This window comes from Heterodontus francisci, chromosome 40, assembly GCF_036365525.1.
Source record: "Heterodontus francisci isolate sHetFra1 chromosome 40, sHetFra1.hap1, whole genome shotgun sequence".
Classification (NCBI taxonomy): domain Eukaryota; kingdom Metazoa; phylum Chordata; class Chondrichthyes; order Heterodontiformes; family Heterodontidae; genus Heterodontus; species Heterodontus francisci.
Window position 1 is genome coordinate 234,828 of NC_090410.1, and position 27,453 is coordinate 262,280.

The 27,453-nt window shown below is 46.8% G+C and overlaps 1 protein-coding gene across 1 annotated transcript; it reads left to right on the plus strand.

Moving 5' to 3' along the window:
• The first annotated feature begins 1,252 nt into the window (after positions 1-1,252).
• On the plus strand, positions 1,253-27,453 carry shkbp1 (SH3KBP1 binding protein 1). Its single transcript, XM_068018805.1, has 18 exons — positions 1,253-1,407; positions 6,499-6,552; positions 6,882-6,927; positions 7,061-7,134; positions 7,991-8,049; positions 9,013-9,093; positions 9,198-9,362; positions 10,603-10,693; positions 10,893-11,083; positions 11,683-11,798; positions 11,881-11,968; positions 16,550-16,666; positions 20,621-20,791; positions 21,252-21,407; positions 23,161-23,257; positions 25,055-25,239; positions 25,734-25,866; positions 26,303-27,453. The coding sequence occupies exons 1-18, from the start codon at positions 1,352-1,354 to the stop codon at positions 26,880-26,882; spliced, it is 2,460 nt and encodes an 819-aa protein (XP_067874906.1). The 5' UTR covers positions 1,253-1,351; the 3' UTR covers positions 26,883-27,453.

Genomic DNA, 27,453 nt, shown 5'->3' on the forward strand with positions numbered 1-27,453 from the left:
ACAGGGAGAACTTTCAAACTTCGCACAGGCAGTACCCAGAACCGGACCCGGGGTATTGGAGCTGTGAGGTTGCGGTGCTAACCACTGCGCCACTGTGTCCTTTCTAAATACAACATCAGCTGTGGCTGTCTTTAAGGGGCCCACAGTACTCTCAGTCACCCATATTCTCTTAATATGTTTGTTGTCCTAGATATCCCTCACAAGTTTTTACTCATATTACCTTTTTGCAACTCTCGCTACTTTCTCTGCCTTGATTTTCTGTTCTTTATATTTCTCCCAGTCTGCGGGAGCTCTTTTAATTACACAGGTAGAGTTCTTGCCCTTTAGGGGTGTAGTGTTGTCGTGTTTGAAATAACAATTGCTTTGTGTAGTCTAGTCGCTGCTGTAGAACACATGCTAGCAAAGTAAAAGAGAAACTAAAACAAACAGGATAAAAGTGAAGCCTTTATGTGCAGCTGTTGCAGTCTTTGTCTCATGACCTATAGAAAACTTGGCTACACCTCACTCAAGTCCCAAGGACATTACAAGAGATTTGTACAAGTCATGTATTCTGTCAAAAACACCTCATACTGTTCATCTGTAGTTTTATCCATTAATATTTCTGCCCCATCAACTGTGGTCAATTTCTGCCTCATCCCAAAGTCGGAATTATCTAAATTTGAAATTTTAGTTTGTGGCTCAGCCTCTCCATCTCAAAGTTAATAGTCACTGTTTGCTGATGTTCACTGACTGTCAGATTGTTCAGTCTCATTACTCATCATAAAATTGAAGATGAAAACAAAATACTGTGGCGCTGGAAAACTGAAATAAAAATAGACAGTGCTGGAAATACTCAGCAGGTCTGGCAGCAGCTGTGGAGGGAGAAACAGAGTTAACATGATGTAAGGTCACAGACCTGAAATGTTAACTCTGTTTCTCTCCAGTAAATCTAAGATGGTTTGTTCTCTTGTTTCAAGAACATATTGTTTCTGAAAGTGGCCATGAATACCTTCGCGAAATTTGCTGCCTTTGGAACTCGAGTTGTTTCCTTTTCCCAGATTTTTGCAGTAATTTTTCAGTGTCCTGTCACTTTAAGAAGTGCTGCCAGATCAGGGGAGCTGTGTCTTTAAAAAGCTGCAAAACTTTGCTGCTGGTGCAAAGTGCACTGGGAATAAGGAAGAGGTTTGAATGGCACCAAATCTGACCAATCAAGTAATAGCTTGAATGACAGGGACAACTTCAAGCCAATCAAATGAGGGCAAAGGGGTGGGAATTAAATACACCCAAAGTTTGCTGAACTTGTTTGAAGGCAAGGTTTGAGGAAGTTAGATAAGTAGCTCCAATTGGAGCAGTTTGTGGGGATGGTGTAAAGATGGCAAATTCAGTGCAACCTGGAGAAATTATACATCTGAATGTGGGAGGAAAGAGGTGGGTGAACAACACAGGCGAGTAACAATGTGCTGTACTAATTCTGTGAGTATTGTTGGGCATTACAAGCCGCTGTAATATCAGGCTGTCACTAGTGTGGATTCTGAGTGGGGTGTCTGCAGTTATTTAAATGTCAGTTGCTTCTAAACATTTGTGTTTAGGAGCCTGTTCTTTCCGTTTGCTGATAAACAGCAGAGTTTGTGGTTTTGCTTTGACTGAGTTCTGGTGCTGGGATTCTGCTGGAGGAAGTTACATTTCGCGCTGTTTCTCAGCAAACCACGAAAATGGCAAAAGAAAGACTTGCGTTTCAATAGCACCTTTCACAACCTCAGGGCATCCCAAAGTGCTTTATAGCTAATCAATTATCTTTAAAGTCTAGTCACTGTTGTGATGTTTCCTGCAATGTACACACAGCAAGATCCCACAAATTTATCACAAGTGTGATAAATGACCAGTTAATCTGCTTTAGTAATGATGGTTGAGGGCTGGATTTCCCTCTCTAAGCCTCACTGTCTTGCTGTTTTTCTCTCCTCCTTTGCGAAACTCTTTTAAAAGCTACCTCTGACCAAGCTTTTGATTATCTGCCCTAATATCTCCTTACACGGCTTGGTGTGATAGTTGATTTATAATGCCCCTGTGAAGTGCTTTGGGATCTTCTATTCTGTTAAGATGCTTTATAATTGTAAGTTGTGTGATAATAATTGGCCAGGATGCCAGGAAGACACCCCCACCACTCTTCCTTGATATAGTGCCATTGAAATTTGACATTCACCTACAGGGGCAACTAGTGCCTCCATTTAACATCTCATCCCAAAGATGGCACTTTTGACAGTGCAGCACTCCCTACCCCACCTCCCCAGATGATAAATTATGCTGACTCTGGCCCTCTGCTGTTTCATCCAAGTGGCCATTTTCCATCTGTGACCCCAGATGGTGATTGCCAGCAGGCTGTTCAACCACAGAAAGCATCGTCTCCAAGATCCTAATCCTCATTCAACCCCTACCTAGTTTTTTTTATTTGTTCATGGGATGTGGGTGTCGCTGGTCAGGCCAGCATTTATTGCCCATCCCTAATAGCCCTCGAGAAGGTGGTGTTGAGCTGCCTTCTTGAACCGCTGCAGTCCATGTGTGGTAGGTGCACCGACAGTACTGTTAGGAAGGGGGTTCCAGGATTTTGATCCAGCGACAGTGAAGGAATGGCGATATAGTTCCAAGTGAGGATGGTGTGTGAGGCTTGGAGGGGAACTTGCAGGTGGTGGTGTTCCCACGTATCTGCTACCCTTGTCCTTCTCGGTGGTAGAGGTCGTGGGTTTGGAAGGTGCTGTTGAAGGAGGTTTGGCGAGTTGCTGCAGTGCATCTTGTAGATGGTATACACTGCAGCCACTGTGCGTCAGTGGGGAAGGGAGTGAATGTTGAAGTTGATGGATGGGGTGCCAATCAATTGGACTGCTTTGTCCTGGATGGTGTCGAGCTTCTTGAGTGTTGTTGGAGCTGCACCCATCTAGTCTCAAAAACAGGGCTCATTGGGTTGTGAGCAAGAGCAGGAATACAAAGGTAAAATACTGCAGCTGTTGGAAATCTGAAATACAAACAGAAAATGCTGGAAATACTTGGCAGGACTGGCAGCTTCTGTGGCGAGAGAAACAGAGTTAATTTGTTGTGAAGGGGGAGGACTCCTGGCCAAAGAAGTGAGCGCACAGGTGAAGGTGGTGAAGAGCAGCTCAGTGTTGTGTCGAACTCTCAATTCAGAGTTTCAGGTCTGTGACCTTTCATCAGAACTGCACAATGTTAGAGATGGAACAGGTCTTAATGAGTAAAGAGGCAGGGAAAAAGGAGGAAAGGACAAGAGAGAAGGTCTGTGATAGGGTGGAGGCAGGAGAGATTAAATAACAAAAGAGATGATGGTGTAAAGTGAAAGATGAAACAGTCAAGAAATATCAGATGCATTTGGAGGACGTCTAAGTGTGAAAATGCAAAACCATTACAAGCAACTGCCGTCTGAAAAATTGAGAGCAGAGGTTACTGTCTGAAATTGTTGAACTCTATGTTGAATCCTAAGGCTGTCAGGTGCCTGATCGAAAGGTGAGGTGCTATTCCTCAAGCTTGTGCTGAGCTTTGCTGGAACACAGTAGGAAGCAGAGGCCAGAGAGTGGGGCAGGGATTTAAAACAACAGGCAACTGGAAACTTGGGGTCAAGCTTGTGAATTGAATGGAGGTGTTTTGCAAAGCAGTCACCCAATCTGCATTGGAGAGGCCAAATGTAAAGGAGACTGCATTGTGAGCAGTGAATACAGCATAATAAATCGGAAAAAGTACAAGTAAACAGCTGTTTCACTCGGGAAGGGTAGTTGGGCCCTTGGATGGTGAGGAGGTAAAAGGGCAGGTGTTGCATCTCCTGCACTTGCATGGAAAGGTGCTGTGGGAAGGAGAGTGGGTGTTAGTGGGTAGATGGAAGAGTGACTGGATATCCTGGTGGGGGATGGAGGTGTAGAGGGACTCGATGTATTGTTGAAAAGAGACTGTTCAGGCCAGGAGACTATTAGTGGCTGAGGGTGCAAAAGAATTGCAGATGGAGCTGAGAAGCGACTGGACAAGGAGCGATTAAAACAGTCGAGATGAAAAAAAAATCAGTTCCCTAGGTAGAGGTTATTTCGCCAGACAACACCAGCACCCTTGTTAGCAGGTTTAATGACCATGATGGTGTTGAAGCTGAGAGAATGCAGTTAAGCAAGTTCAGAGGGAGATAGATTCGAGTGAGTGAGGGGAGCTGAGAAATTGAGATAAAAGCAAAATACTACGGATGCTGGAAATCTGAAATAAAAACTAGAAATGCTGGAAATACTCAGCAGGTCTGGCAGCATCTGTGAAGAGAGAAGCAGAGTTAACGTTTCGGGTCAGTGACCCTTCTTCGGAACTCAGAGAAATTGAGATGGCTGATATCATGCTGACAGTTCTCAATAAAAAGGGACCTAGACAGGGTAAGAGGCCAGAGGGAGGGGGAAGGAAAAGTCTGAAGGAGAGAAAGGATTTGTTGTGAAGGGGGGGGACTCCTGACCAAAGAAGTGAGCGCAGAGGTGTAGGTGGTGAAGAGCAGCTCAGTGTTGTGTCGAGCTCTCAGAGGGGACAGTGAAAACACCACAAGCGATGAGATTGGAAGGAGAAATGGCGTCAGACAAAAGTGAAGGGGAAGAAAAAGCCAGAGGGAGGTTGGTACCATGAGTTGTTGAAGCTTGCGATCTTTCACACCTGAAAGAAAGAAAAGTTTTTTGTTAAAGCACCAGACGAGACAAAGGATGAAATGAAACTGCAGACCAGGACAGCTTTGAGAGAGAGTGAGTCAGTGCTGCTGAAGAGAAAGGTCGCGGGTGTATATGCAGTGGCACTTGGCGTTGAGAGTGAATCTCAGGTTGCCGCGAGAGCAGTGGTAGAAGGAATGCTGAATAGTTTGGAGATGTCTGTAATTGTGGATGGATCTGAAAAGTGAAGGGTGGAATTTCAGTTGGAATCTACATGGAATAATTCTGAACTGGAGATAGTTGCTGAGGAAGGGGATGTGGCTTTGAATGCGAGTTAGAGTGAAGTGAGCAGGAATCCTCTCCAGTGGGCACTGTGGTCCCTTCTTCTCCTGGGCTGAGAACAGCACAACAGTCCTGGGATCTTCCGACTCTGTGTGTTTGCAGTCTTCTTTTGTTGGCTGTTTGTCACCTGGATCTGAGGAAGGGGAAATTAAGCTTCAATCCACAATCCCAATGATTTGCTTCTACCTCGATCATTCAAGAGTTCCTCAGGGTAGTGTCCTAGGCCCAACCATCTTCAGCTGCTTCATCAATGACCTAACTTCAATCATAAGGTCAGAAGTGGGGACGTTTGCTGATGATTGCACAATGTTCAGTACCATTTGCGACTCCTCAAATACTGAGCAGTCCGTGTAGAAATGCAGCAAGACCTGGACAATATCCAGGCTTGGACTGATAAGTGGCAAGTAACATTCGCGCCACACAAGTGCCAGGCAATGACCATCTCCAACAAGAGAGAATCTAACCATCTCCCCTTGACATTCAATGGCATTACCATCGTTCAATCCCCCACTATCAACATCCTAGGGGCTACCATTGACCAGAAAATGAACTGGAGTAGCCATATAAATACCGTGGCTACAAGAGCAGGTCAGAGGCTAGGAATCCTGCGGCGAGTAACTCACCTCCTGACTCCCCAAAGCCTGTCCACTATCTACAAGGCACAAGTCAGGAGTGTGATGGAATACTCTCCACTTGCCTGGATGGGCGCAGCTCCAACAACACTCAAGAAGCTCGACACCATCCAGGACAAAGCAGCCTGCTTGATTGGCACCCCATCCACAAACATTCACTCCCTCTACCACCGACGCACTGTGGCAGCAGTGTGTACCATCTACAAGATGCACTGCAGCAACACACCAAGGCTCCTTAGACAGCACCTTCCAAACCCGAAACCTCTACCACCTCGCAGGACAAGAGCAGCAAATACATGGGAACATCACCACCTGCAAGTTCCCCTCCAAGTCACACACCATTCTGACTTGGAACTATATTGCCGTTCCTTCACTGTCATTGGGTCAAAATCCTGGAACTCCCTTTCTAACAGCACTGTGAGTGTACCTACCCCACATGGACTGCAGCGGTTCAAGAAGGCAGCTCATCACCACCTTCTCAAAGGCAATTAGGGATGGGCAATAAATGCTGGCCTGGCCAGTGATGCCCATATCCCATGAATGAATAAAAAAAAAAACAGCTCGTTAGAATCCTCTAGGTCCCTAAAATATAATAACCTAAAAAGAAACAGTGGCACCAATTGATCAGAATTTGCAGGCTTTCGAGGGTTAAATTGTGAAGGTCTGTGACCTCCAGGGCACAATTTTGGACACCTGGGCTAGTTGGAGATGGGGAGAGTGTGTTGCATACAGACCCCTACCCTTAGCCTGGTTCAGAGGTTGTTGCATGCAGACCCCTGCTCCACCCCCCCCCCCACCCCCCACTTGGTCTGGGCCGGCGAGTGCTGGATGCAGTGTTTGACTTTTTTTTTCTGTGTTGTTCCCTTGAATACTTTCTTTAGGTTCAGTTCCTCACGACAGACTCTCACCTGGATCCCCGACTCATTTTTCTCGAGGTAAGACACTCTTGCTGGTCTAAACTGTGATTTATGGCATCACATTTGCAGTTTCTGAGATAGAAACCGAGCTCCAAGACAGGATTTCCTGATATTGGTGATTTATTTTGACAATTGTGTCAAAATCTTGCGATGTGGAGAATTTTACTGACCCTGGTTTGCAGTAAATTTTTATCAGCAGCAAAGCAAGTCTTGGAGCACAGGCCCCACCCTACCCAGGATTCCTTTGTGGGTTAAGGTGAGGAGTGTGTGGGCTGTGCGAGACACTCGGTGGTCTCCAGCTGAACCTGCATTATTGATCTGAACCCATTGTGTTTGTTGTGTTTCAGCTTGTTGAGTGGAAGAATCTCCACTCTGAAGGATGAAACAGGAGCAGTGAGTAAAACCCACAACACGTTTTTCATCAATACTTGGTTAATATTGATTCGGAAATATCTATCGATGGCACAGAATAGGCTGAGCCTCCTCCCCAGCAATCACCAACTTCATTCTCTATTATTCGCTTTAGATTTTTATCGATCGGGATCCGACTGTCTTTACCTCCATCTTGAATTTTCTCCGCACTAAGGAACTGGATGCCAGGTATGTCCACAACAGTTGACAAAGTCACTGTTTGCAGAAAGGGTTAAAAGCTTGAGGACCACAGCTTATCATCTGTTTTCCTGGGTAGCAGCGTCACTGCATTAATGACGTGTGAGTGGAAGTTAAACAGTAGCGAGTGCCCCCTTTATTAAGAGCACAACCAATAAACTAACTTCAACAGTCATTTTAAAGGAAATTTAACAAATCAAATTCTGGTTGTTGATGAAGCCCGCCATCCCCTGGTGCCCACTGGCTGCAGAAGGCCTCAAGCATAAAGGCAATACTGCAAGCTCCATCTCCAGGGACACCCAGGCACATGCATAGCCTTGGAAGGGAGGCAGGCACTCAGGCCAAACAACCCTCTCAACCTCCTGCTGCCTGGACATGTTGATGGCCACTTTGGCCAGGCCCAGGAGGTTCCCCAATCTGCCTGCTCTGGGTATAGCTGGTGTCCACAGAAAGTGGCAGTGCAGAGGGACTGTTTGGGGGAGTGTAGAGGGAGCTTTACTCTGTATATAACCCCATGCTGTACCTGTCCTGGGAGTGTTTGATGGGGACAGTGTCAAGGGAGCTTTACTCTGTGTACCTCACCTGTGTCCTGGGGTTGAGCAGAGTAAGAAGGGAGGAGATGTTCCATTTTCTGAACTAACAAACACCTTGTCAATAACAGCACACACTTTCTTCAGCCTTGAGTATTGTGGACAGTTTTAAGAAGGAGGTTTTGGTGATAATTGGCAGGCAGAGGGGTAGCAATCATTTGGCACCATGTTGATGGTGGTTTATTGCTATCTTTATATCACTGTAAGAAGCTGTGGGATTCTCTGGAATTGAAGGATTGAATTTATTTTTCCCCCAGCGATATCAACATTGCAACCCTTCGGCATGAAGCAGAGTTCTATGGAATTTCCCCGCTGGGTGAGTGAAGAATATTGTGGCTTAGTATACAAGCGGAATAACACAATTAACATTCTCATTCACCCCTAATTCTGTAACCCATATTCCAAAATCCCAAAATAATTCCGGATGCTGGCACCTGAATCCTGCCAGATCCTGAAATCTCTCTTCCCAATTGTCTTGGATTCTTGTAACCTCTTTTCAACTTCCTCCTTGCACCCTTAGGATCCTTTCCAATACTCTTAACCCGTTAAAGCCATCCTGCCAATTCCTTGCTTCCTCCAACCTCATGATCCTTTGTGCGTTAAGGTGAGGTGTGGGGGTTGTGCAAGATACACTCAAATCCAAGACCTCCTTGTCCACATCTTCCACATGCAGGGCAAGATCCCACAAACAGCAATAAATTAAAGATTCAGTTAATCTGTTTCAGAATTTTGGCTGAGGGATAAATATTGGCCAGTGCTCCGGAGACAGCTTCCCTGCTCTTCAGGCGACCAGGTTGCAAGTGGGGCCTCAATTAAATGTCTCATCCAAAAGACTCACCTTGGTGCTCCCTCACTGCTGCACAGTGAGTGCAGTATGAATTATCGGTTCAAGTCTCACTGACTCTCAGACTCTGAGGTGAGTGAACTACCACTGAAACTGACTGACAGAGATACAAATATATAATGGCACACAAATGCCAGACAATAACTGTCATCTAGAGTGTCAAACCACCTCCCCTTGATTTTCAGTGGCCTCACCAAATTCCCCACCAGTAACATTCTGGGGATTGCCATTAACCAAAATCTCAATGGGTTCGATCACATCAGTGCTGTGGATACAAGAGCATCTCAGAGACTGTGTCCTGCATTGTACTTACTGCTTTAACATCGCATGGAACCATTTTGCTCCCCCCACTTTCCCCCCCCCCCCCCACCCCCGGCAGTGCCCACAAGCTGACACTGTGGCAGAGTTTCACATTTTGTTTCCTCCTTTTCCTAGTTCGCCGCCTGGAGCTGTGTGAGGACTTGGAACGCTCATCTTGTGGGAACGTCCTGTTTCATGGCTACCTGCCTCCTCCGGGTAAGTAGCGGGGTGGGTAGCCGGTGTAATGGGGTGGGCAGTGAGGATCCATCACGAGCTCTGGTTTCTCGACCTTTTGATTCTGATGTGTTTTGTGTCCTCAGTGATCCCGACAATGAGGCAGAATCGACACAGCCTTGCTGGGCCACAGTTTGTGGGGTCTCGGCAGGAGGCCACAGATCGTATCCCCGTGCGAAGGAGTAATACCATGCCACCCAACCTGGGCAATGCTGGGATTCTCGGGAAGCTCCTGGAGCAACGAGGGAATGGTTTGTACAATGTTGCCGCTAAATTGTTGAATTCTCCGTATCAGAAGTCAGTCAATGGTTTTTCAGTTCACCTTCCCCTAGTGTTGGTCCTGAGGCACACAGGCCAAGAAAGCCCAGTTTTGATCCCTGGTCCATTGTGACTGTTGATTTCAGCTAATGTAGCCGGACCAGGTTCTGGAATTGGGCTCAGCACCCTGAATTCTGGGGATCAGAAACTAGGCCAGGATTCCTCCTGTGATGACCATCTGATATCGTTTGGAAATTGTGGAAACATGTGGGGTGGGGTTGGTGAGGATTGGGGTCCGGCACTGCTATAATGACCTGCATGGTTAAATACCCAGAAGCCATTTGTAGTCCAACCTTGAGGGTAAAGAAACATCAACTCTGCAAAGCACCAGAAGCTACCTCCAGGAGCGGCCATCCCTCTGGGAGAAGAGTGCATAAAATGGAGATGAAGTATGACTGAAAGTACTGGTGCATGCTTTCTTTTTATTTATTCATTCTTGAGACATGGGTGTCACTGGGAAGGCCGACATTATTGCCTGTCCTCTTGAACCGCTGCAGTCCTTGGCGAGTAGGTACACCCACAGTGCTGTTAGGAAGGGAGTTCCAGGATTTTGATCCAGAGACAGTGAAGGAACGGTGATATAGTTCCAAGTCAGGATGGTGTGTGGCTTGGAGGGCAACTTGCAGGTGGTGGTGTTCCCATGCATCTGCTGCGCTTGTCCTTCTACGTGGTGGAAGTTGTGGGTATTGGAAGGTGCTATCGAAGGCTTTGGTGAGTTGCTGCAGTGCATCTTGTAGTTGATACACACTGCTGCCACTGTGCATCGGTGATGAAGGTGGCAGATGGGGGCTATTCCAGTCAGAGGGCATTAAAATTGGGTTTGAGTCTTTGGGGAGCACTGGTAACGTAGCCTGCTCAGGGCTTGCCCAGTGGTTGCCCAGAAGCACTGTGGCCAGTTGAAATTCTCTCACATCTGATGAGATGGAGATGGGTTGAGCTTAGCACAGGCCAGTGATGGGAGCAGAAGTTCTCCCAGTCTGTGGATCAGCTGCTCACATCCCTAAATCAACATTTAGGGGGGGGTTGCTTTGTTGAGTTGACAGGACCGTAATGAATCTGTCTTGGGATTACGAGGAACGTTTGGTCAGTGAAAAATGTGGGTATTCGGTGGGTCTGTAAAGCTGGATAGTGAGTTCACTTGTGTGACCCAACTGCTTCCCTCTCCTTACGTAGGGTCGACGGCCCATCCTGGAATGGTACGGATTGTTCGAGGACATCACAACTGGATTGCGGTGGCTTATACACACTTTGTGGTGTGTTACAGGTGAGTGTGTAAAACCCAAACATAATGTCACTTCACCCCTATTTCCTGATTCACCTCATCTTTCCTCCTCCCTTTTTTGACAGCCTGTCCCACTCCCAGGGCCAGAGCCTGGGACTGTGCATCCAAGGACAGGAGTTTATAGACATTCATTTCTCTTATTGGTCCCTCACCTGATTGCTCTGTTTCTCCTCTCACACAGGCTGAAGGAGGCGTCTGGCTGGCAGCAGGTGTTCTCCAGCCCCCGTCTAGACTGGGTCATCGAGCGCGTGGCACTCAATGCCAAGGTCATGGGCAGTTCCCTGGGGGACAATGAGAAGATGGTGGCTGTAGCTTCTTGCAGTGAGATTATCCTGTGGGCCATTCATGAAGGTGGCAGTGGGAATGAGATCGGTATGATGGCTTTGCTCTAATTTGATGCTTCACAAGGAAAGAGGATTTGAAATGGGTTCTGGTATCCTGTGTGTTACTGTCTGTGCCAACTCAGTTACAGTTACCCGCACCCAACCCAACTGGAAAACCATCAGCAGAACTCCATCCGGTCTGATACTGAGCCAGACACAGCAGCTCGAGTCGCCACTTTTGATCCCTGTCCAGCCACTCCTGTTGACAGGGTTCCATGGGCACTTGGTGAAGGGAGGGTCCAATTAGCCTCATTGACTGTCAACAAGCAGTCATTGTTTAAGCTCACAAGTGAACAATGGTGATTTGGGACCCGTGCCCCAGTGAGAGTTGGTGCCCCTGGGACATGAACCTTCAGCCTTCTGTAAAAATGTTTTTTGTTTATTCTATTGTGTTCACACTTCACCTGAACTGTAAAATAGCAAACACAAGAAAGCAGAGACAATACTGGAAATACTCAGCAGGTCAGGCAGCTTCTATGCAGAGAGAAACAGAGTTAATGTTTCACATTGATGACCTTTCGTCAGGCAATGAAAGTTGCCGATATCCTGTGTTCTGGTTTGTGGCCTAACTCTCTTTCCTCCACACAGGAATCTTTAACCTCGGTGTCCCAGTGGAATCTTTGTTCTTTGTGGGTAATCAGCTGATCGCAACAAGCCACACCGGCAAAGTGGGAGTGTGGAATGCAGTCACCAAACACTGGCAGGTAGAACCCCTCCAAGTCTCGCTCCATCAGTCTTCCCTTCGCTGCTCAGTCCTTCTTCTCTCACTCTTGGTTTCTCCCACAGATTCAGGATGTAGTTCCAATAAACAGTTATGACACAGCCGGTTCCTTACTCATCCTGGGGTGTAATAATGGATCCATTTACTACATCGGTAAGTGTGTTAACTCGACCCAGCTCCAGGTCTCTGTGTGACTCCCTCCAGGCTTCCCTCCTGTATGTGAAATGGTTGATCTTTCAGAGATCCAGCAACACCAGAGAATTGTGTTGTGTGGGGTAGGGGCTGAAAAACAGCTACTGAGTGTCTACGTCTTCTCCATGGAAATGCAGCAGTGAGAGGCAGCCTCTTCAGGGAGGAGAGCGCGAAGAAAAGCAGCATCTCCTCCTTCAACACCAGTGTCTGAGGGGGAAGGAGGTGCTGTTTTTCATTTCTGTTGTAGGTCAACATTTTAATGTAACTAGATCAAGTAATTAGTTAAGACTAAAAACTATAGGCCAAGTATAAAGAGAGCAGGAGCTTGATCAGCAGCTGGTGTCACTGTGGTGCATCTGTGAGACTGACCTACATGGATAGCACGTTTCTGGATGTGGTCACTCTGCAGCTTAAAGGTAAGCAGGTAGAGATAGAATGGGTGACTGCCAGGTAGTCGAGAAAGACCAGGCAGATAGTGCAGGAGTCCCCTATGCAACTTGCTCTCCAACTGGTATTCAGTTCTGAACACTAGTGAGAGTGATGCTTCCTCTGGGGAGTGCAGCCAGAGCCAAGTCTACAGCACCACAGGTGCCTCAGCTGTATAGGAGGGAAGAGGAAGATTGCAAAAGCAATAGTGATAGGGGATTTGATATTTAGGGAACATACAGGTGTTTCTGTGGCAGCAGATATGACTCTAGGATGGTAAGTTGCCTCCCTGTTGCCAGGGTCAAGGATGTCACTGAACGGCTGCAGAACATTGTGGGGGGAGGGTGAACAGCCAGAATTCATGGTCCATATCGGTACCAATGACATAAGGAGAAAGAGGGATGAGATCCTGCAGGCAGATTTTAGGGAGATAGGAAAGAAATTTAAAAAGTAGGACCTCAAAGGTAGTAATTGCTGGAGTGCTGCTGGTGCCATGTGCTGCTTCTTACAGAAATAGGAAGATAAAGCTGCTGAATGAATAGCTGGAGAGATGTGCAAAGGCTTTGCATTCCTCGGGCATTGGGAGCAGTTTTGGGGGAGGTGAGACTTGTACAAGCTGGATGGGTTGTACCTCAACAGGATTGAGACCAATATTGTGGTGGGGAGATTTGCTCATGCTGTTGGAGAGGGTTTACCTCGTTTGGCAGGGGGGTGGGAACCTGAGTGTAGTTTCAGAAGAAAAAGAAACAAAACTTGAAATGGAAGGCAGAAATTTAGTAAGGCGGCATGGAGGCCCGTAGAGATAAAGGCTACAAAAAAGAGCCGTTCAGTGATTTATTTTTGTTGTTGTCATGCTTTGTTTTATAATGCTCATGTGAAATGCTTTCAGAATGTTTTATTGTGGTAAAGGTGCTGTATAAATATAAGTTGTTGATTAATGGTATATCATTAAATGCAAGGAGTCAGGTGAATAAAGATAGATAAGCTGAGGGCACAGATACACACTTGGAAATAAGTGAGAAAAAGGAGGGTGAGTTGCAATATTAGTTAAAGAAACAATCACAGCTGTGAAGAAGATATGATAGACACATAATCAAATGAGGCAATTTTCGTTGAACTGAGGAACAAAAAAGGGGCAATCACACTGCTGGGAGTGTCCTGTGGACTCCCAAACAGCCAGAGGGAGATAGAAGAGCAGATATGTAGGCAAATCTCTGAGAAGTACAGAAACAATGAGGCAGTAATAGTGGGGAATTTCAACTACCCTAATAATAACTGGGATAAAATCAGTGTTAAAGGTATAGAGGGGAGCAGAATTCTTAAAAATGCACTCGGGAGAAATTTTTTAGCCAGTACATAGCAAACCGCGTAAGAGAGGGGACAGTTCAGTATCACGTTTTCGGGAATGAAGCTGGACAGGTGGAAGGGGTATTAGTGCAAGAGTATTTTGGTGGAGTGATCATAATTCAATTTAGTATAAGGATGGAAAAGGATAAAGATAGACCAAGAGTAAAAGTTTTAAATTGAGGAAAGGCCAGTCTTACTAAGTTGGGATGTGATTTAGCAATAATAAACTGGAAACCATGTCAGAGCAGTGAGAGGTATTCAAGGAAAAGATAGAGAGGGTTCAGAACAAATATGTTCTCTAAGAAAAGAGGGTGGGACTCCCAAATCTGGATGTGAAAGACGGAAAGCTCAATACTGTAAATGCCTAGAGGAGTATAGGAAATGCAGCAGTGAAATTAAAAAGGAAATTAGGGAAGCTAAGAGAAACCGTGGCAAATTATTGGCAAGTAAAATCAAGGAAAACCCAAAAATGTTTTTTTTTTTAAATATATAGAAGAGATGGAGGGTAATGAAGGAGAGTCAGGCTGATTAGAGACCAAAAAGGTAACCTGTGTGTGGAGGCGGAAGACATTGGCATTGTTCTTTAATACTTTGTGTCTGTCTTTGCAGAAGAGGGGGACGATGCAGATATTATTCTGGAGAAGGAGTGTGAAATTAGATGGGATGAACGTAGTGAGAGGAAATATTGAGGGGTTTAGCATCTTTGAAAGTAGATAAATTGACTGGATGAAATGTATCCCAGGCTGTTGAGAGAAGTAAGGGAGGAAATAGTGGAGGTTCTGACCAATTTTTAAAACCTCTCTCGCTACAGGTTTGGTACTGGGGGGCTGCTATTGGACTATTCCTTAAAAAAGGAGGAAGGCATAGACCGAGTAATTACAGGCCAGTTGGCCTAACCTCAGTGGTGGGCAAATTATCAGAAAAAAATTCTGATGGACAGTCTAAATCATCATTTAGAAATACACATTAATCAAGGAGAGTCAGCATGGATTTGTTGAGGAAAAATCTTGTCTGACTAACTTGAATGAAATTTTTGATCAGGTAACAAGGAAGGTCAGTTGAGGGTAGTGCAGTGGATGTGGTCTACATGGATTTTAGCAAGGCTTTTGACAAGGTCCCACATGACAGACTGGTCAAAAAAGTAAAAGTAAAAAAGACGATGGGATCCAAGGCAAAGTGGCAAGTTGGATCCAAAATTAGCTCAGAAGCAGGAAGCAAAAGTCAGGTCGTCAGGTGTTTTTGTGACTGAGGCCGTTTCCACTGGAGTTCCGCAGGGCTTAGTACTGGGTCCTTCATTCATGTTATGTATCTATGATTTAGACTTAAATGTAGAGAGCATGATTAAGAAGTTTGCAGATGCAAAAATTGACTGTGGTTAATGGTTAGGAAGAAAGCTGTAGACTGCTGGAATATATCAAGAACAAAGAACAGCACAGGAAGAGGCCATTCAGCCCTCCAAGCCTGCGCCGATCTTGATGCCTGCCTAAACTAACACCACCTGCACTTCCGGGGCCCATATGCCTATTCATATATTTGTCAAGATGTCTCTTAAACGTCGCTGTCGTATCTGCTTCCACCACCTCCCCTGGCAGCAAGTTCCAGGCACTCACCACCCTCTGTGTAAAAAAAAAAAACAACTTGCCTCGCACATCCCCTCTAAACTTTGCCCCACGCACCTTATATCAATAGACTGAACAAGGTGGAAGAAAAATGGCAAATGGAATTCAATCCGGAGAAGTGTGAGGTAATGCATTTGGGGAGGGCAAACAAGGCAAGAGAATACACAAATCATAGGATACGAAGAAGTGTGGAGGAACAAAGGGACCTTGGAGTGCACGTCCACAGATTACTAAAGGTAGCAGGACAAGTAGATAAAGTGGTTAAGAAGGCAAACGGGATACTTTATTAGCTGAGGTGCAGTAGGGAGTTTATACTAGAACTCCATTTAAAACACTAGTTAGGCCACAGCTAGCATATTGTGTACAGTTCTTGTCAGTACATTACAGAAAAGATGTGAGCGTACTAGAGAGGGTACAGAAGAGATTAATGAGGATGTTGGCAGGAATGGAGAATTTTACCTAATAAGGAAAGATTGGAGAGGCTCAGGTTATTTTCTTTGGAACAGAGGAGGCTGAGGGGAGATTAAAGCAAGGTGTATAAAATTATGAGGGGCCTAGATGGTGGATAGGAAGGACCTTTTCCCTTTAGAGAGGTCAATGACTGGGGACACTGATTTTAAAGTAATTGGCAGAAGAGTTAGAGGGGAGCTTGGGTGAAAAAAATTCTGAGTGGTGGCAAGTTTTTTACACAGAGGGTGGTGAGTGCCTGGAACTTGCTGCCAGGGGAGGTGGTGGAAGCAGATACGACAGCGACGTTTAAGAGACATCTTGACAAATATATGAATAGGAAGGGAATAGAGGGATATGGGCCCCGGAAGTGCAGAAGGTGTTAGTTTAGACAGGCATCAAGATCGGTGTAGGCTTGGAGGGCCGAATGGCCTGTTCCTGTGCTGTTCTTTGTTCTTTGTCTGAAACTCACTGCCTGAAAAGGTGGTAGAGGCAGAAACCCTCATCATATTTAAAAATACTTGGATTTGCAGTTGAAGTGCCATAACTGCAGGGATTAGGCTGGATGGGTCGTTTGGCTGGCATTGGCATGATGGGCCAAATGGCCGTCTCCTTGCTGTAAATTTTCTATGAAAGGGATCCAGTGACGATCTCTCCTTCAATGTTTTGGCATTCTCAAATTGGAGTGATGTTTGTTTTGCAGATGTACAGAAGTTTCCCCTGCGAATGAAGGACAATGACTTGCTTGTTACAGAGCTTTACTGTGATCCCTATGAAGATGCAATAACAGCCCTTAGTGTCTATCTAACCCCAAAAACCAGTGAGTAATGATCTGTCCTGCTGTTCAATGCTATTTTACAATGACTCAATCTCCCATTTTAACTTGAAAGTGTCTGCTTGGTTCATTGGTAGAACCCCATGCCAGCACAGCCTGACCAAAGGAATGCTGAGCAGTCGGAGGTGCTTTTCTTAACTAAAACCCTGCCTGCCAAATCCAAATGTCACTGTTCAAAGAGCAGAGATTCTTCGAGTCCAGACCAACACTTCCAATAATCCATCTTTGTTTGAGGGGTTTTTCTGTGTGCAAAAAGCCTTGCCAAGTTTTCTGAGATGACTGATTGATTTACAATATAATTCAATGTGAGATTTCTGAGTGAATTGATTATTTTGTCTAATTGCAAATTGCTGTCTTTAAATTGAGGTATTTTTCTCAAGTGGATGCTGTTATTGCAGTAAGTCAGTTCACCAGCTGGTGGCAGTGTTGACCAGCGATCAGGAACAAGGTGCCGATAAATAGAATCCGGAGATGCCTCACTGTCGAAAATAGCAACGAATCACAAACCAGTCATTTCCAACACCTTCAGGTCACCTGAAGAGATCATTGAGATGATAAAAGATCAACATCCTGGGGGTTACCATTGATCAGCCTTATAAATGCTGTGGCTACAAGAGCAGGTCAGAGGCTGGGAATTCTATTGCGCGTAACTCCCATCCTGGCTCCCACAGCCTGTCCACCATCTCCAAGGCACAAGTCAGGAGTGTGATGGAATACTCTCCACTTGCCTGGATGGGTGCAGCTCCAACAACGCTCAGGAAGGGCGACACCATCCAGGACAAAGCAGTCCACTTGATTGACACCCCATCCACCACCTTCAACATTCATTCCCTCCCTCACTGACGCACAGCGGCAGCAGTGTGAACCATCTACAAGATGCACTGCAGCAACTCACCAAGGCTCCTTCGACAGCACCTTCCAAACCCGTGACCTCTACCAACTAGAAGGACAAGGGCAGAAAATACATGGGAACACCACCACCTGCAAGTTCCCCTCCAAGTCATACGCAATCCTGACTTGGAAATATATCGCCGTTCCTTCACTGTCACTGGGCCAAAATCCTGGAACTCCCTCCCCAACAGCACTGTTGGTGTACCTACACCCCAAGGCAACGGTTCAAGAAGGCAGCTCACCACCACCTTCTTGAGGACAATTAGAGATGGGCAATAAATGCTGGCATAGCCAGCGACGCCCACATCCCATGAAACAAATTTTAAAAAAAAACCCAACAAATTAGATAACCCAGAGGGACAGGAGAAAAAGTTTGTGTTTTTAAGCCAGTGTTTTTCTTTTGTTCATGGGATGTGGGCGTCACTGGCCAGGCCAGCATTTATTGCCCATCCCTAATTGCCCTTGAGAAGGTGGTGGTGAGCTGCCTTCTTGAACCGCTGCAGTCCATGTGGGGTAGGTACACCCACAGTGCTGTTAGGAAGGGAGTTCCAGGATTTTGACCCAGCGACAGTGAAGGAACGGCGATATAGTTCCAGGTCGGGATGGTGGCTTGGAGGGGAACTTGCAGATGATGGTGTTCTCATGTATTTGCTGCCCTTGTCCTTCTAGGTGGTAGAGGTCGCGGGTTTGGGGGTTGCTGTCGAGGGAGGCTTGGTGGGTTGCTGCAGTGCATCTTGTGGATGGTGCGCACTGCTGCCACTGTGCGTCGGTGGTGGAGGGAGTGAATGGCACCCCATCCACAAACAATCAAGTGGGCTGCTTTGTCCTGGATGGTGTTGAGCTTCTTGGGTGTTGTTGGAGCTGCACCCATCCGGACAAGTGGAGAGTATTCCATCACACTCCTGACTTGCATAAGAAACAAGAGCCAGGAGTAGGCCATTTGGCCCCTCGAGCCTGTTCCGCCATTCAGTAAGATCATAGCTGATTGGATTGTGGTCTTAACTCCACTTTCCTGCCTGATCCCATAACCCTCGACTCCCTGGTAGATCAAAAATCTGTGTAACTCAGCCTTGAATATATTCAATGACCCAGCCTCCATTGCTCTCTGGGGAAGAGAATTCCACAGATTAACCACTCTCTGAGAAGAAATTCCTCCTCAACCCCGTCTTAAATGGGAAACCCCTTATTCTGAAACAATGTCCCCCCCCCCCCCCCCCCCCTCCCAGTTCTAGATTTCCGTCACGAGGGGAAACATCCGAAGAAGGGTCGCTGACCCGAAACGTTAACTCTGCTTCTCTTTCCACAGATGCTGCCAGACCTGCTGAGTGATTCCAGCATTTCTTGTTTTTGTTTCAGATTTCCAGCATCCGCAGTATTTTGCTTTTATTATCCTCTCAATATCTACCTTGTTAAGCCTCTCATTCTTCTAACCTCCAGTGAGTATAGGCCCAGTCTGCTCAACCTTTCCTCATAAGACAACCCCTTCATCCCAGGAATTAGCCTAGTGAACCTTCTCTGAATTGCCTCCAATGCAAGTATATCTCTCCTGAACACAGTACTCCTAGATGCAGTCTCACCAACGCCCTGTACAGTTGTAGCAAAACTTCCCTCCTTTTATATTCCAACCCCTTGCAATAAATGCCAACATTCCATTTGCCTTGCTAATTTCTTGCTGTACCTGCATGCTAACCTTCGGGATTCATGTACAGGGACACCCAGATCCCTCTGTACTGCAGAGTGTATTTTTGCCTTGTAGATGGTGGACAGGCTTTGGGATGTCAGGAGGTGTGTTACTCGCTGCAGTGTTCCCGGCCTCTGACCTGCCCATGTAGTCACAGCCCTTGTGGCTGGTCCAGTTAGGTTTCTGGTCAGTGGTAACCCCCGGATGTTGATAGTGGGGGATTCAGCGACAGTAATACCATAGAATGTCAAGGGGAGATGGTCATTGCCTGGCACTTGTATGGTGTGAATGTTATTTGCCACTTATTATCCCAAGTCTGAATGTTTACAAAGGTTTACAAAGTTATGAGCGGCATGGACAGAGTGGATAGTCAGAAGCTTTTTCCCAGGGTGGAAGTCAGTTACTAGGGGACATAGGTTTAAGGTGAGAGGGGCAAAGTTTAGAGGGGATGTGCGAGACAAGTTCTTTACACAGAGGGTGGTGAGTGCCTGGAACTTGCTGCCGGGGGAGGTGGTGGAAGCAGGTACGATAGCGACGTTTAAGAGGCATCTTGACAAATACATGAATAGGATGGGAATAGAGGGATATGGTCCCCGGAAGTGCAGAAGGTGTTAGTTTCGGCAGGCATCCAGATCGGCGCAGTCTTGGAGGGCCGAATGGCCTGTTCCTGTGCTGTACTGTTCTTTGTTCTTTGTTGTCCTGCTTTTCCTGCATATGGACATGGGCTGCTTCAGTATCTGAGGAGTTGTGAATGGTGCTGAACATTGTGCAATCATCAGTGAACATTCCCACTTCTGACCTTACGATGGAGGGAAGGCCATTGATGAAGCAGCTGAAGATGGTTGGGCCAAGGACACTACCCTGAGGAACTCCTGCAGTGATGTCCTGGGGCTGAGATGATTGACCTCCAACAACCACAACCATCTTCCTTTTTGCTAGGTATGACCCTCATTGTTGGGTAGATACCAGCGTTGTAGCTGTACTGGAACAGCTTGGCTGAGGGCACGGCTAGTTCTGAAGCACAGTGTTCAGCATTACAGTCGGAATGTTGTCGGGGCTCATAGTCTTTGCTGTTAAGTTTACAGCTTGCATACACAGTTTACATATGCAGTTTAAGTGTAAGTATAGTTTAATTGTATCAATTGGGTGTTAATTGTATTCAGGTAGTGGGTATTATTAGGGGACTCTCCTGTTTGAGCAGACTGAAAGAGGGGTTATTGGTTGAAGGTGCACAATATGTAATGTGTGTCACTGTAAATAAATACCTTGTAAATGTAAATTAGGCTCCAGAGTTCTGTCCTTCAGCCTTGCTACTGGAATTGAAACAGTCAGAGCTTCAGTAATGTTTTTGCCATCGTTTCAAACAGGCGACAGTGGGAACTGGATCGAGATTGCGTATGGGACAAGTTCCGGAATGGTCCGTGTAATTGTGCAGCATCCAGAGACAGTGGGATCTGGTCCACAGCTCTTTCAAACATTTAGTGTTCATCGGAGCCCAATAACAAAGATCACACTGTCCGAGAAAAACCTCATCTCGGGTAGGAAGCCATTATTAAACTTCTTGCCACCATTTCATCGGTTACTCCTCTTTCTCCTGTCAGCCCAACTTGGCACTCATGTATATTCTGTGGCCTCACTCCGTCCCTGGCCTTCACTGCAGGAAGGGGGAGGGAGGACTCTGAGTCTGGGGAGAGATGGTGAGTCTCAGGAGACTGTTGGGTTCAGAGCCGGATACATGGTGTGTACAGCCAGTCGTCTCCTCCCCAGTCTATGGCTGTAGGGGCAGAAATTAGTCTATTTCTGCTCTCGAGTGCTGTCCAGTCACCCAGCACCCGCCCAACTGTGTAATACATTTGTCTGCATGTCACTGCCAATGGGATTAGGCTCAGCTGTGAAGCCTTTTAAGGTGAATAGTATGGGGCTTGTGAGGCATGTGGCCACTTCAACCAAATGGCATTCGGCACTTCCAGGAGATGTTGTGACTTTTTCCTTGTTCAGTCTGTGCAGATAATAATCACGTGCGGACATGGACTGTGACTAGATTCCGCGGGATGATTTCTACACAGCCTGGATCAACTCCACTAGCATCGTTTAAAATCCTTGCTCTGGAAGACTTGGATGGACACGGAGGATGCTCAGTCGGATTGGAGATTGGTAAGAGGTAGTAAGCCTGTTATGTGTGTAACTGACACACTATTGCAGGGATTGGATTCTCTAATTTACCAGCATGTGCGTGCACGTGTGTACCTCTGTTTCTGTTTCTCAGATGCGTCTACGACAGGTAGATTGGTGAGACCGAGGTCAGGTAGGTTTTTCCTCCTTTGTTGGTTCCCTCACCAGCTGCTGCAGGACCAGTCTGGCAGCAATGTCCTTCAGGACTCTGCCAGCTCGGTCAGTACTGAGTCACTCTTGGTGATGGACGTTGAAGTCCCCCACCCAGAGTACATTCTGTGCCCTTGTTACTCTCAGTGCTTCTTCCAAGTGGTGTTCAATATGGAGGAGTACTGATTCATCTGCTGAAGGGGGGTGATAGGTGGTGATCAGCAGGAAGTTTCTTTGACCATGTTTGACCTGATGCCATGATGCTTTTTCATGGGGTTTCGAGTTAATGTTGAGGACTCCCAGGCAACTCCCTCCTGACTGTATACCATTGTGTCACCACCTCTGGTGAGTCTTTCCTGCTGGTGGGACAGGACATACCCAGGGATGGTGATGGAGAAATCTGGGACATTGTCTGTAAGGTATGACTTGGTGAGTATTACTATGTCATTCTGTTGCTTGACTAGTGTGTTTTAAAAAATCATTTCATGGGATGTGGGCGTCGCTGGCCAGGCCAGCATTTATTGCCCATCCCTAATTGCCCATGAGAAGGTGGTGGTGAGCTGCCTTCTTGAACCGCTGCAGTCCATGTGAGGTAGGTACACCAACGGTACTGTTAGGAAGGGAGTTCCAGGATTTTGACCCAGCGACAGTGAAGGAACGGTGATATAGTTCCAAGTGAGGATGGTGTATGGCTTGGAGGAGAACTTGCAGGTGATGGTGTTCCCATGCATTTCCTGTCCTTGTCCTTCTAGGTGGTAGAGGTCATGGGTTTGGAAGGTGCTGTCGAAGGAGCCTTGGTGCATTGCTGCAGTGCATCTTATCGATGGTACACACTGCTGCCACTGTGCGTCGGTGGTGGAGGGAGTGAATGTTTGTGGATGGGATGCCAATCAAGTGGGCTGCTTTGTCCTGGATGGTGTTGAGCTTCTTGAGTGTTGTTGGAGCTGCACCCATCCAGGCAAGTGGAGAGTATTCCATCACACTCCTGACTTGTGCCTTGTAGATGATGGACAGGCTTTGGGGTGTCAGGAGGTGAGTTGCTCCCCGTGGGATTCCTAGCCTCTGACCTGCTCTTGTAGCTACGGTTTTTATATGGCTACTCCAGTTCAGTTTCTGGTCAATGGTAGTCCCCAGGATGATAGTGGGGGATTGAGTGATTGTAATGCCATTGAATGCCAAGGGGAGATGGTTCGATTCTCTCGTTTGAGATGGTAATTGCCTGTGGGACAGCTCTCCCAACTTTGCAACAAGTCGTCCGATGTTAGTAAGGAGGACTTTGCAGGGTCGACAAGACTGGGTTTGCTGTTGGTGTTTCCAGTGCCAGGTCGATGCCGGGTGGTCCATCCGGTTTTATTATTCTTCAACTTGTCTGTAGCGGTTTGATACAACTGAGTGGCTTGCTAGGCCATTTCAGAGGGTCATTTAAGAGTCCACAACATTGCTGTGGGTCTGGAGACACTTGTAGGCCAGACCATGTAAGGACAGCAGATTTCCTTCCCGAAAGGACATAAGTGAACCAGATGGGTTTTTACAATAATCCTGTAGTTTCATGTGTCTCTGATTTGCCACCCTGTGTCTCTTACAGGCCCGTTTGGAGAGAGAGACGATGATCAGGTGTTCATCCAGAAAGTTGTTCCTGACACAAATCAGGTCTTTGTGCGTCTATCCTCAACGGGCAAGAGGTAATGGAGCACTCTGAACCCCAAAGCTGTCCCAGTTTCTCACTGTGGATTTTGTGGATAGCACAGGGAAGGTCAAATACTTTCCAAAGCTTGGTCAAGCCGTAGGTTCTAAGAAGCATTTTAAAGGAGGAGAGAGGCAGAGAGGTTTAAAGGAGGGAATTCTAGAGCTTAGGACCCAGGCAGCTGAAGGCAAGGCCGCTAGTGGGGGAGCGATTAAAATCTGGATGCAGAGGAGTGCAGCTATCTTTTTTTATTCATTTCATGGGATGTGGGTGTCACTGGCCAGGCCAGCATTTATTGCCCATCCCTAATTGCCCTTGAGAAGGTGGGGGTGAGCTGCCTTCTTGAACCGCTGCAGTCCATGTGAGGTTGACTGCGTAGCGGTTAGGTACAACTGAGTGTCTTGCTAGGCCATTTCAGAGGGCATGTAAGATTTAACCACATTGCTGTGGGTCTGGAGTCACATGTTGGCCAGACCGGGTAAGGACGGCAGATTTCCTTCCCTAAAGGACATTAGTGAACCAGATGGGTTTTTACAACAATCGACAATGGTCTCATGGCCATCAATAGACTAACTTTTAATTCCAGATTTATTAATTAAATTCAAATTCCACCTTCTGCTGTGGTGGGATTCGAACCCAGTCTCCAGAGCAATACCCTGGGTCTCTGGGTTACTAGTCCAGTGATAATACCACTACGCCACTGCCTCCCTCTATCTCGGAGGGTTGTAGGGCAGGAGGAGGTTACAGAGATAGGGAGGGGTGAGGCCATGGAGTGATTTGAAAACCAGGATGAGAATTTTAAAATTGAGGTGATATTTAACTGGGAGCCAGTGTAGGTCAGTGAGCACAGTGGGTAATGGGTGAACAGGACTCCGTGTGAGTTAGGACACGGGCTGCAGGGTTTTGGATGGACCTCCTGTTTATGGAGAGTAGAAGGTGGGAGGTTGCCAGGAGAGCATTGGAATTACCTAATCTGGAAATAACACCGGAATGGAGGATGATTTTGACAGCAGGTGAGCTGAGACGGGTCAAGTTGAGCACCACATGTCAGAGTAATCTAATTTAGACTTGCAGAAACTTCAGATCTTTACATATGATCCCAACACAACAAGCAGGGAAGTGTTGGGAGGTTGTATGAGCAAGCGGGTGTACAATCTAATGCAGCACCAAGGGAGTGCTGCACAGCAAGAGTTCCCTCCTTTCAGATGAGACGTTAAACTGAGATCCCCTCTGCCCTCTCAGGTGGACATAAAATATCCCATGAAACTTTCGAAGAAGAGCAGCAGAGTTCTCCCCGGTGACCTGGCCAATCTTTATCCGTCAATCAACATTGCAAAAACAGATTATCTGGTCATTATCACGTTGGTATTTGTGGGATCTTTCTGTGCACAATTTGGCTGTTGTGTTTCCTACATTACAATAGTGACTATACTTTAAAAAGTGCTTCATTGGCTGTAAAGCACTTTGGGATTGCCCTGACGTTCTGAAAGGCGCCAGATAAATGCAATTCTTTCTTTCTTCACAAGAAGAGAAGCCATTAGCCACCCAGTGGACCAGTCGTTTAACCAGTAGGACTGGCTGCAAAGTGAGGTCAGGTTCAGGCCCCGCAACCCCCTGGTTGAATATCCTGTCGTCACCAGACTGAACAATTGGGTAAGATTCAGGAGGATCTTAGCAGAAATTGACATCAGTAGATGTGGGGCAAATCCCTTTCAAATTACAGAGCAAGATCGTACCTTTTAAGGCCCTTTCTGTCGTGCCCTAACCCCCCCACCCCCATCTTGTTCACCCACAGGATCAGCGAGATTCACTCAGTGGACGGCACTGCAATCACCGCTTTCACTGTACACGAGTGTGAGGGCTCAAGCCGGATCAGTTCCCGTGCGCGACGGTACCTGTTCACTGGACACACTGATGGCAGCATCCAGATGTGGGACCTCACCACAGCAATGGAGGCGACTGGCAAGGCAGCAAACAGAGGTCAGGACGAGTAGGGGTCGAGTGCAAAGCAGCTTGTGGGGGAGGCGAGGGCGGTGAGGCCAGAGATCACTGGGTGCCTATCTGGGAACTGGGGGTTAAAGGATAGTTACAGCCCCTCAATTCCTGTTACACTCCAAGCACAAGAAACCACCATGCCCTCGGCTCCACCCTTGGCCCCCGCTCACCGCCTCGCCTGTGTAATGGTGGCAGTGAGTGGTGCAGAATGTTCCATGTTTGGTCCTTGCTCTGATGGTTTGTTACAATTGGCCTGCTCATCATGAGCTATGGGTGGGACCATTCAGCTAATACTTTGTTGCCCCACACTGCTTTGTTTGTGAGGACAAGATTGAGCTTGTGATCTGATGCCTACTGCAGTCAGTTAGCTGACACTTGGCTCATAGGAGGAATGGTAGAATTGGGGCAGAAGGGGGAATTTGGAACGGGGAAAGAAGATCCTTTTTTAATCCTTTTAGTTTTGTTTTTAATGTTCTCAGACTCTGCTGGCCCCACCGAGCAGGAGCTCCTACAACAGCTGGAACAGTGCGATCTGGCACTGACACGAACACCAGATGCGAGTCGTCCAGAATCGCTGGCCCATCCGATCATGCTGCGGGTATCATCATCTAGGTAATTCCTGGGTCATTAAGTTAATTGATGAAATATAAAGAATGACCTTGCAGTGTAGACAGCTACTGAACCTCTGGGACCAGAATTCAGACCCAGGCCCGAATGAAACCGTAAACATCAATGCATCCGATGCTGTATGGGATGAGTTTGGCCATTCGCAGTCTAGCCAGAATGCCATCTCTGTCTAATTCTTGGGCACAGGTCAAGTTTGATTCTGGCACCAAGTTGATCATCTCACTCAAGATGCCAGTAGAATCAGGGAATAAGCTACTTTTATAACCAGAATATTAGAAGCAAAGTGTTACAGGAAGTAAGTGTGATATAAGTGCATGACCTACACCAGACTTGGTATTGCTCAGGCACTAGTGGATGCACAGTATTTTCATGTTCAGATGAAGACTGTTTTGTTGCAATTCTTTTCTTTTTGTTGAAACAGCCAGTTTCAAATGGTCGATGGATCCTGTGAGAGGCTGATGCGGAGTGGGACACCAGGCACTTGGAGAGACAGTTCCACAGTGGTCAGACAGCGGGAACGATTTCCCAGTTTGTGCAGTCTACAGTCACACATTGCCAGTCGAACCTCATTGGATAAAAATGATATTCCCAGTGGAAGCCCTTGGCTGGTGAGATTACACCAATCATCTCTCCGGGCAGAAAGTCCGAGTGGTGAAAATAGCACCAGTGACAGTGAGGGTAGGGCAGGGCACCGGGGAGGCTTTGTGGAGCGTTGCCAGGAGTTGGCACGTTGCTCTGAATTCAGTGCCATGGATCTTCGCCGGCTTAGCTATGAGTCTGATGGCAGAATAATAAAAAATAGCCACCTGGCTCGGTCTGGTTCGGTGCAGGGATTGAAAGCTGTGTCGCCGAGTCCGACACTATCCATCAGAACTCTCCCTCCCAATGTACCATTAACAAGTACCACAGTGGAGGGTCAGTCATCAGTAACAAGACCCCTCAGCCCAGGCACTGAATCAACTGCCTCCACCAGACCCAGAATGAATGAGACCTCATTCTGAGTATCATTTGACCAACAGCCAGCATCCAGTGACCTTCCAGCAAAACCCAAGTGATGGACTTTTCGAGCTCCTGTGAAATATTGAGGTTTTGTCGGCTAGGTGCTTTGCAACAGATAATTCATGAAACTTCTTCAGGCCCCTCATCCTGTTGGATTCTGACTTCTGACTGAATCTTTGCATCTGAACTCCTCCCCCCACCCCCGGCCGTCCCACTTTAAATCCTGACATTAAGCAGCAGAGACATCAACCAACCCAAATCGACTGGGGGACTGAATTCCAGCCCAAAAACTGATCCTGATTGCTCCTTTCAATGCTGCTTGAGAGTTATTGACCTGCAGAATCCAGAGTTATCGCCAGTTCATTCATATTTTTACCTGCTGAAGACTCCTGCTTTTAGCAGTTCACATTTTAAAAGGCTGAAGCATCAGTTTTTAAAGGATTTAAAAAGCAGGAACCCAGATAGTTCTGGGTCAGAAATCTAAAGTGGCTGCTCGTGATTTGCTGTATTTTTAAGTTAGTTTAATGTTCCATGCTGATGGGATTTCGAGAGTGAAATAAACAATGAAAGATT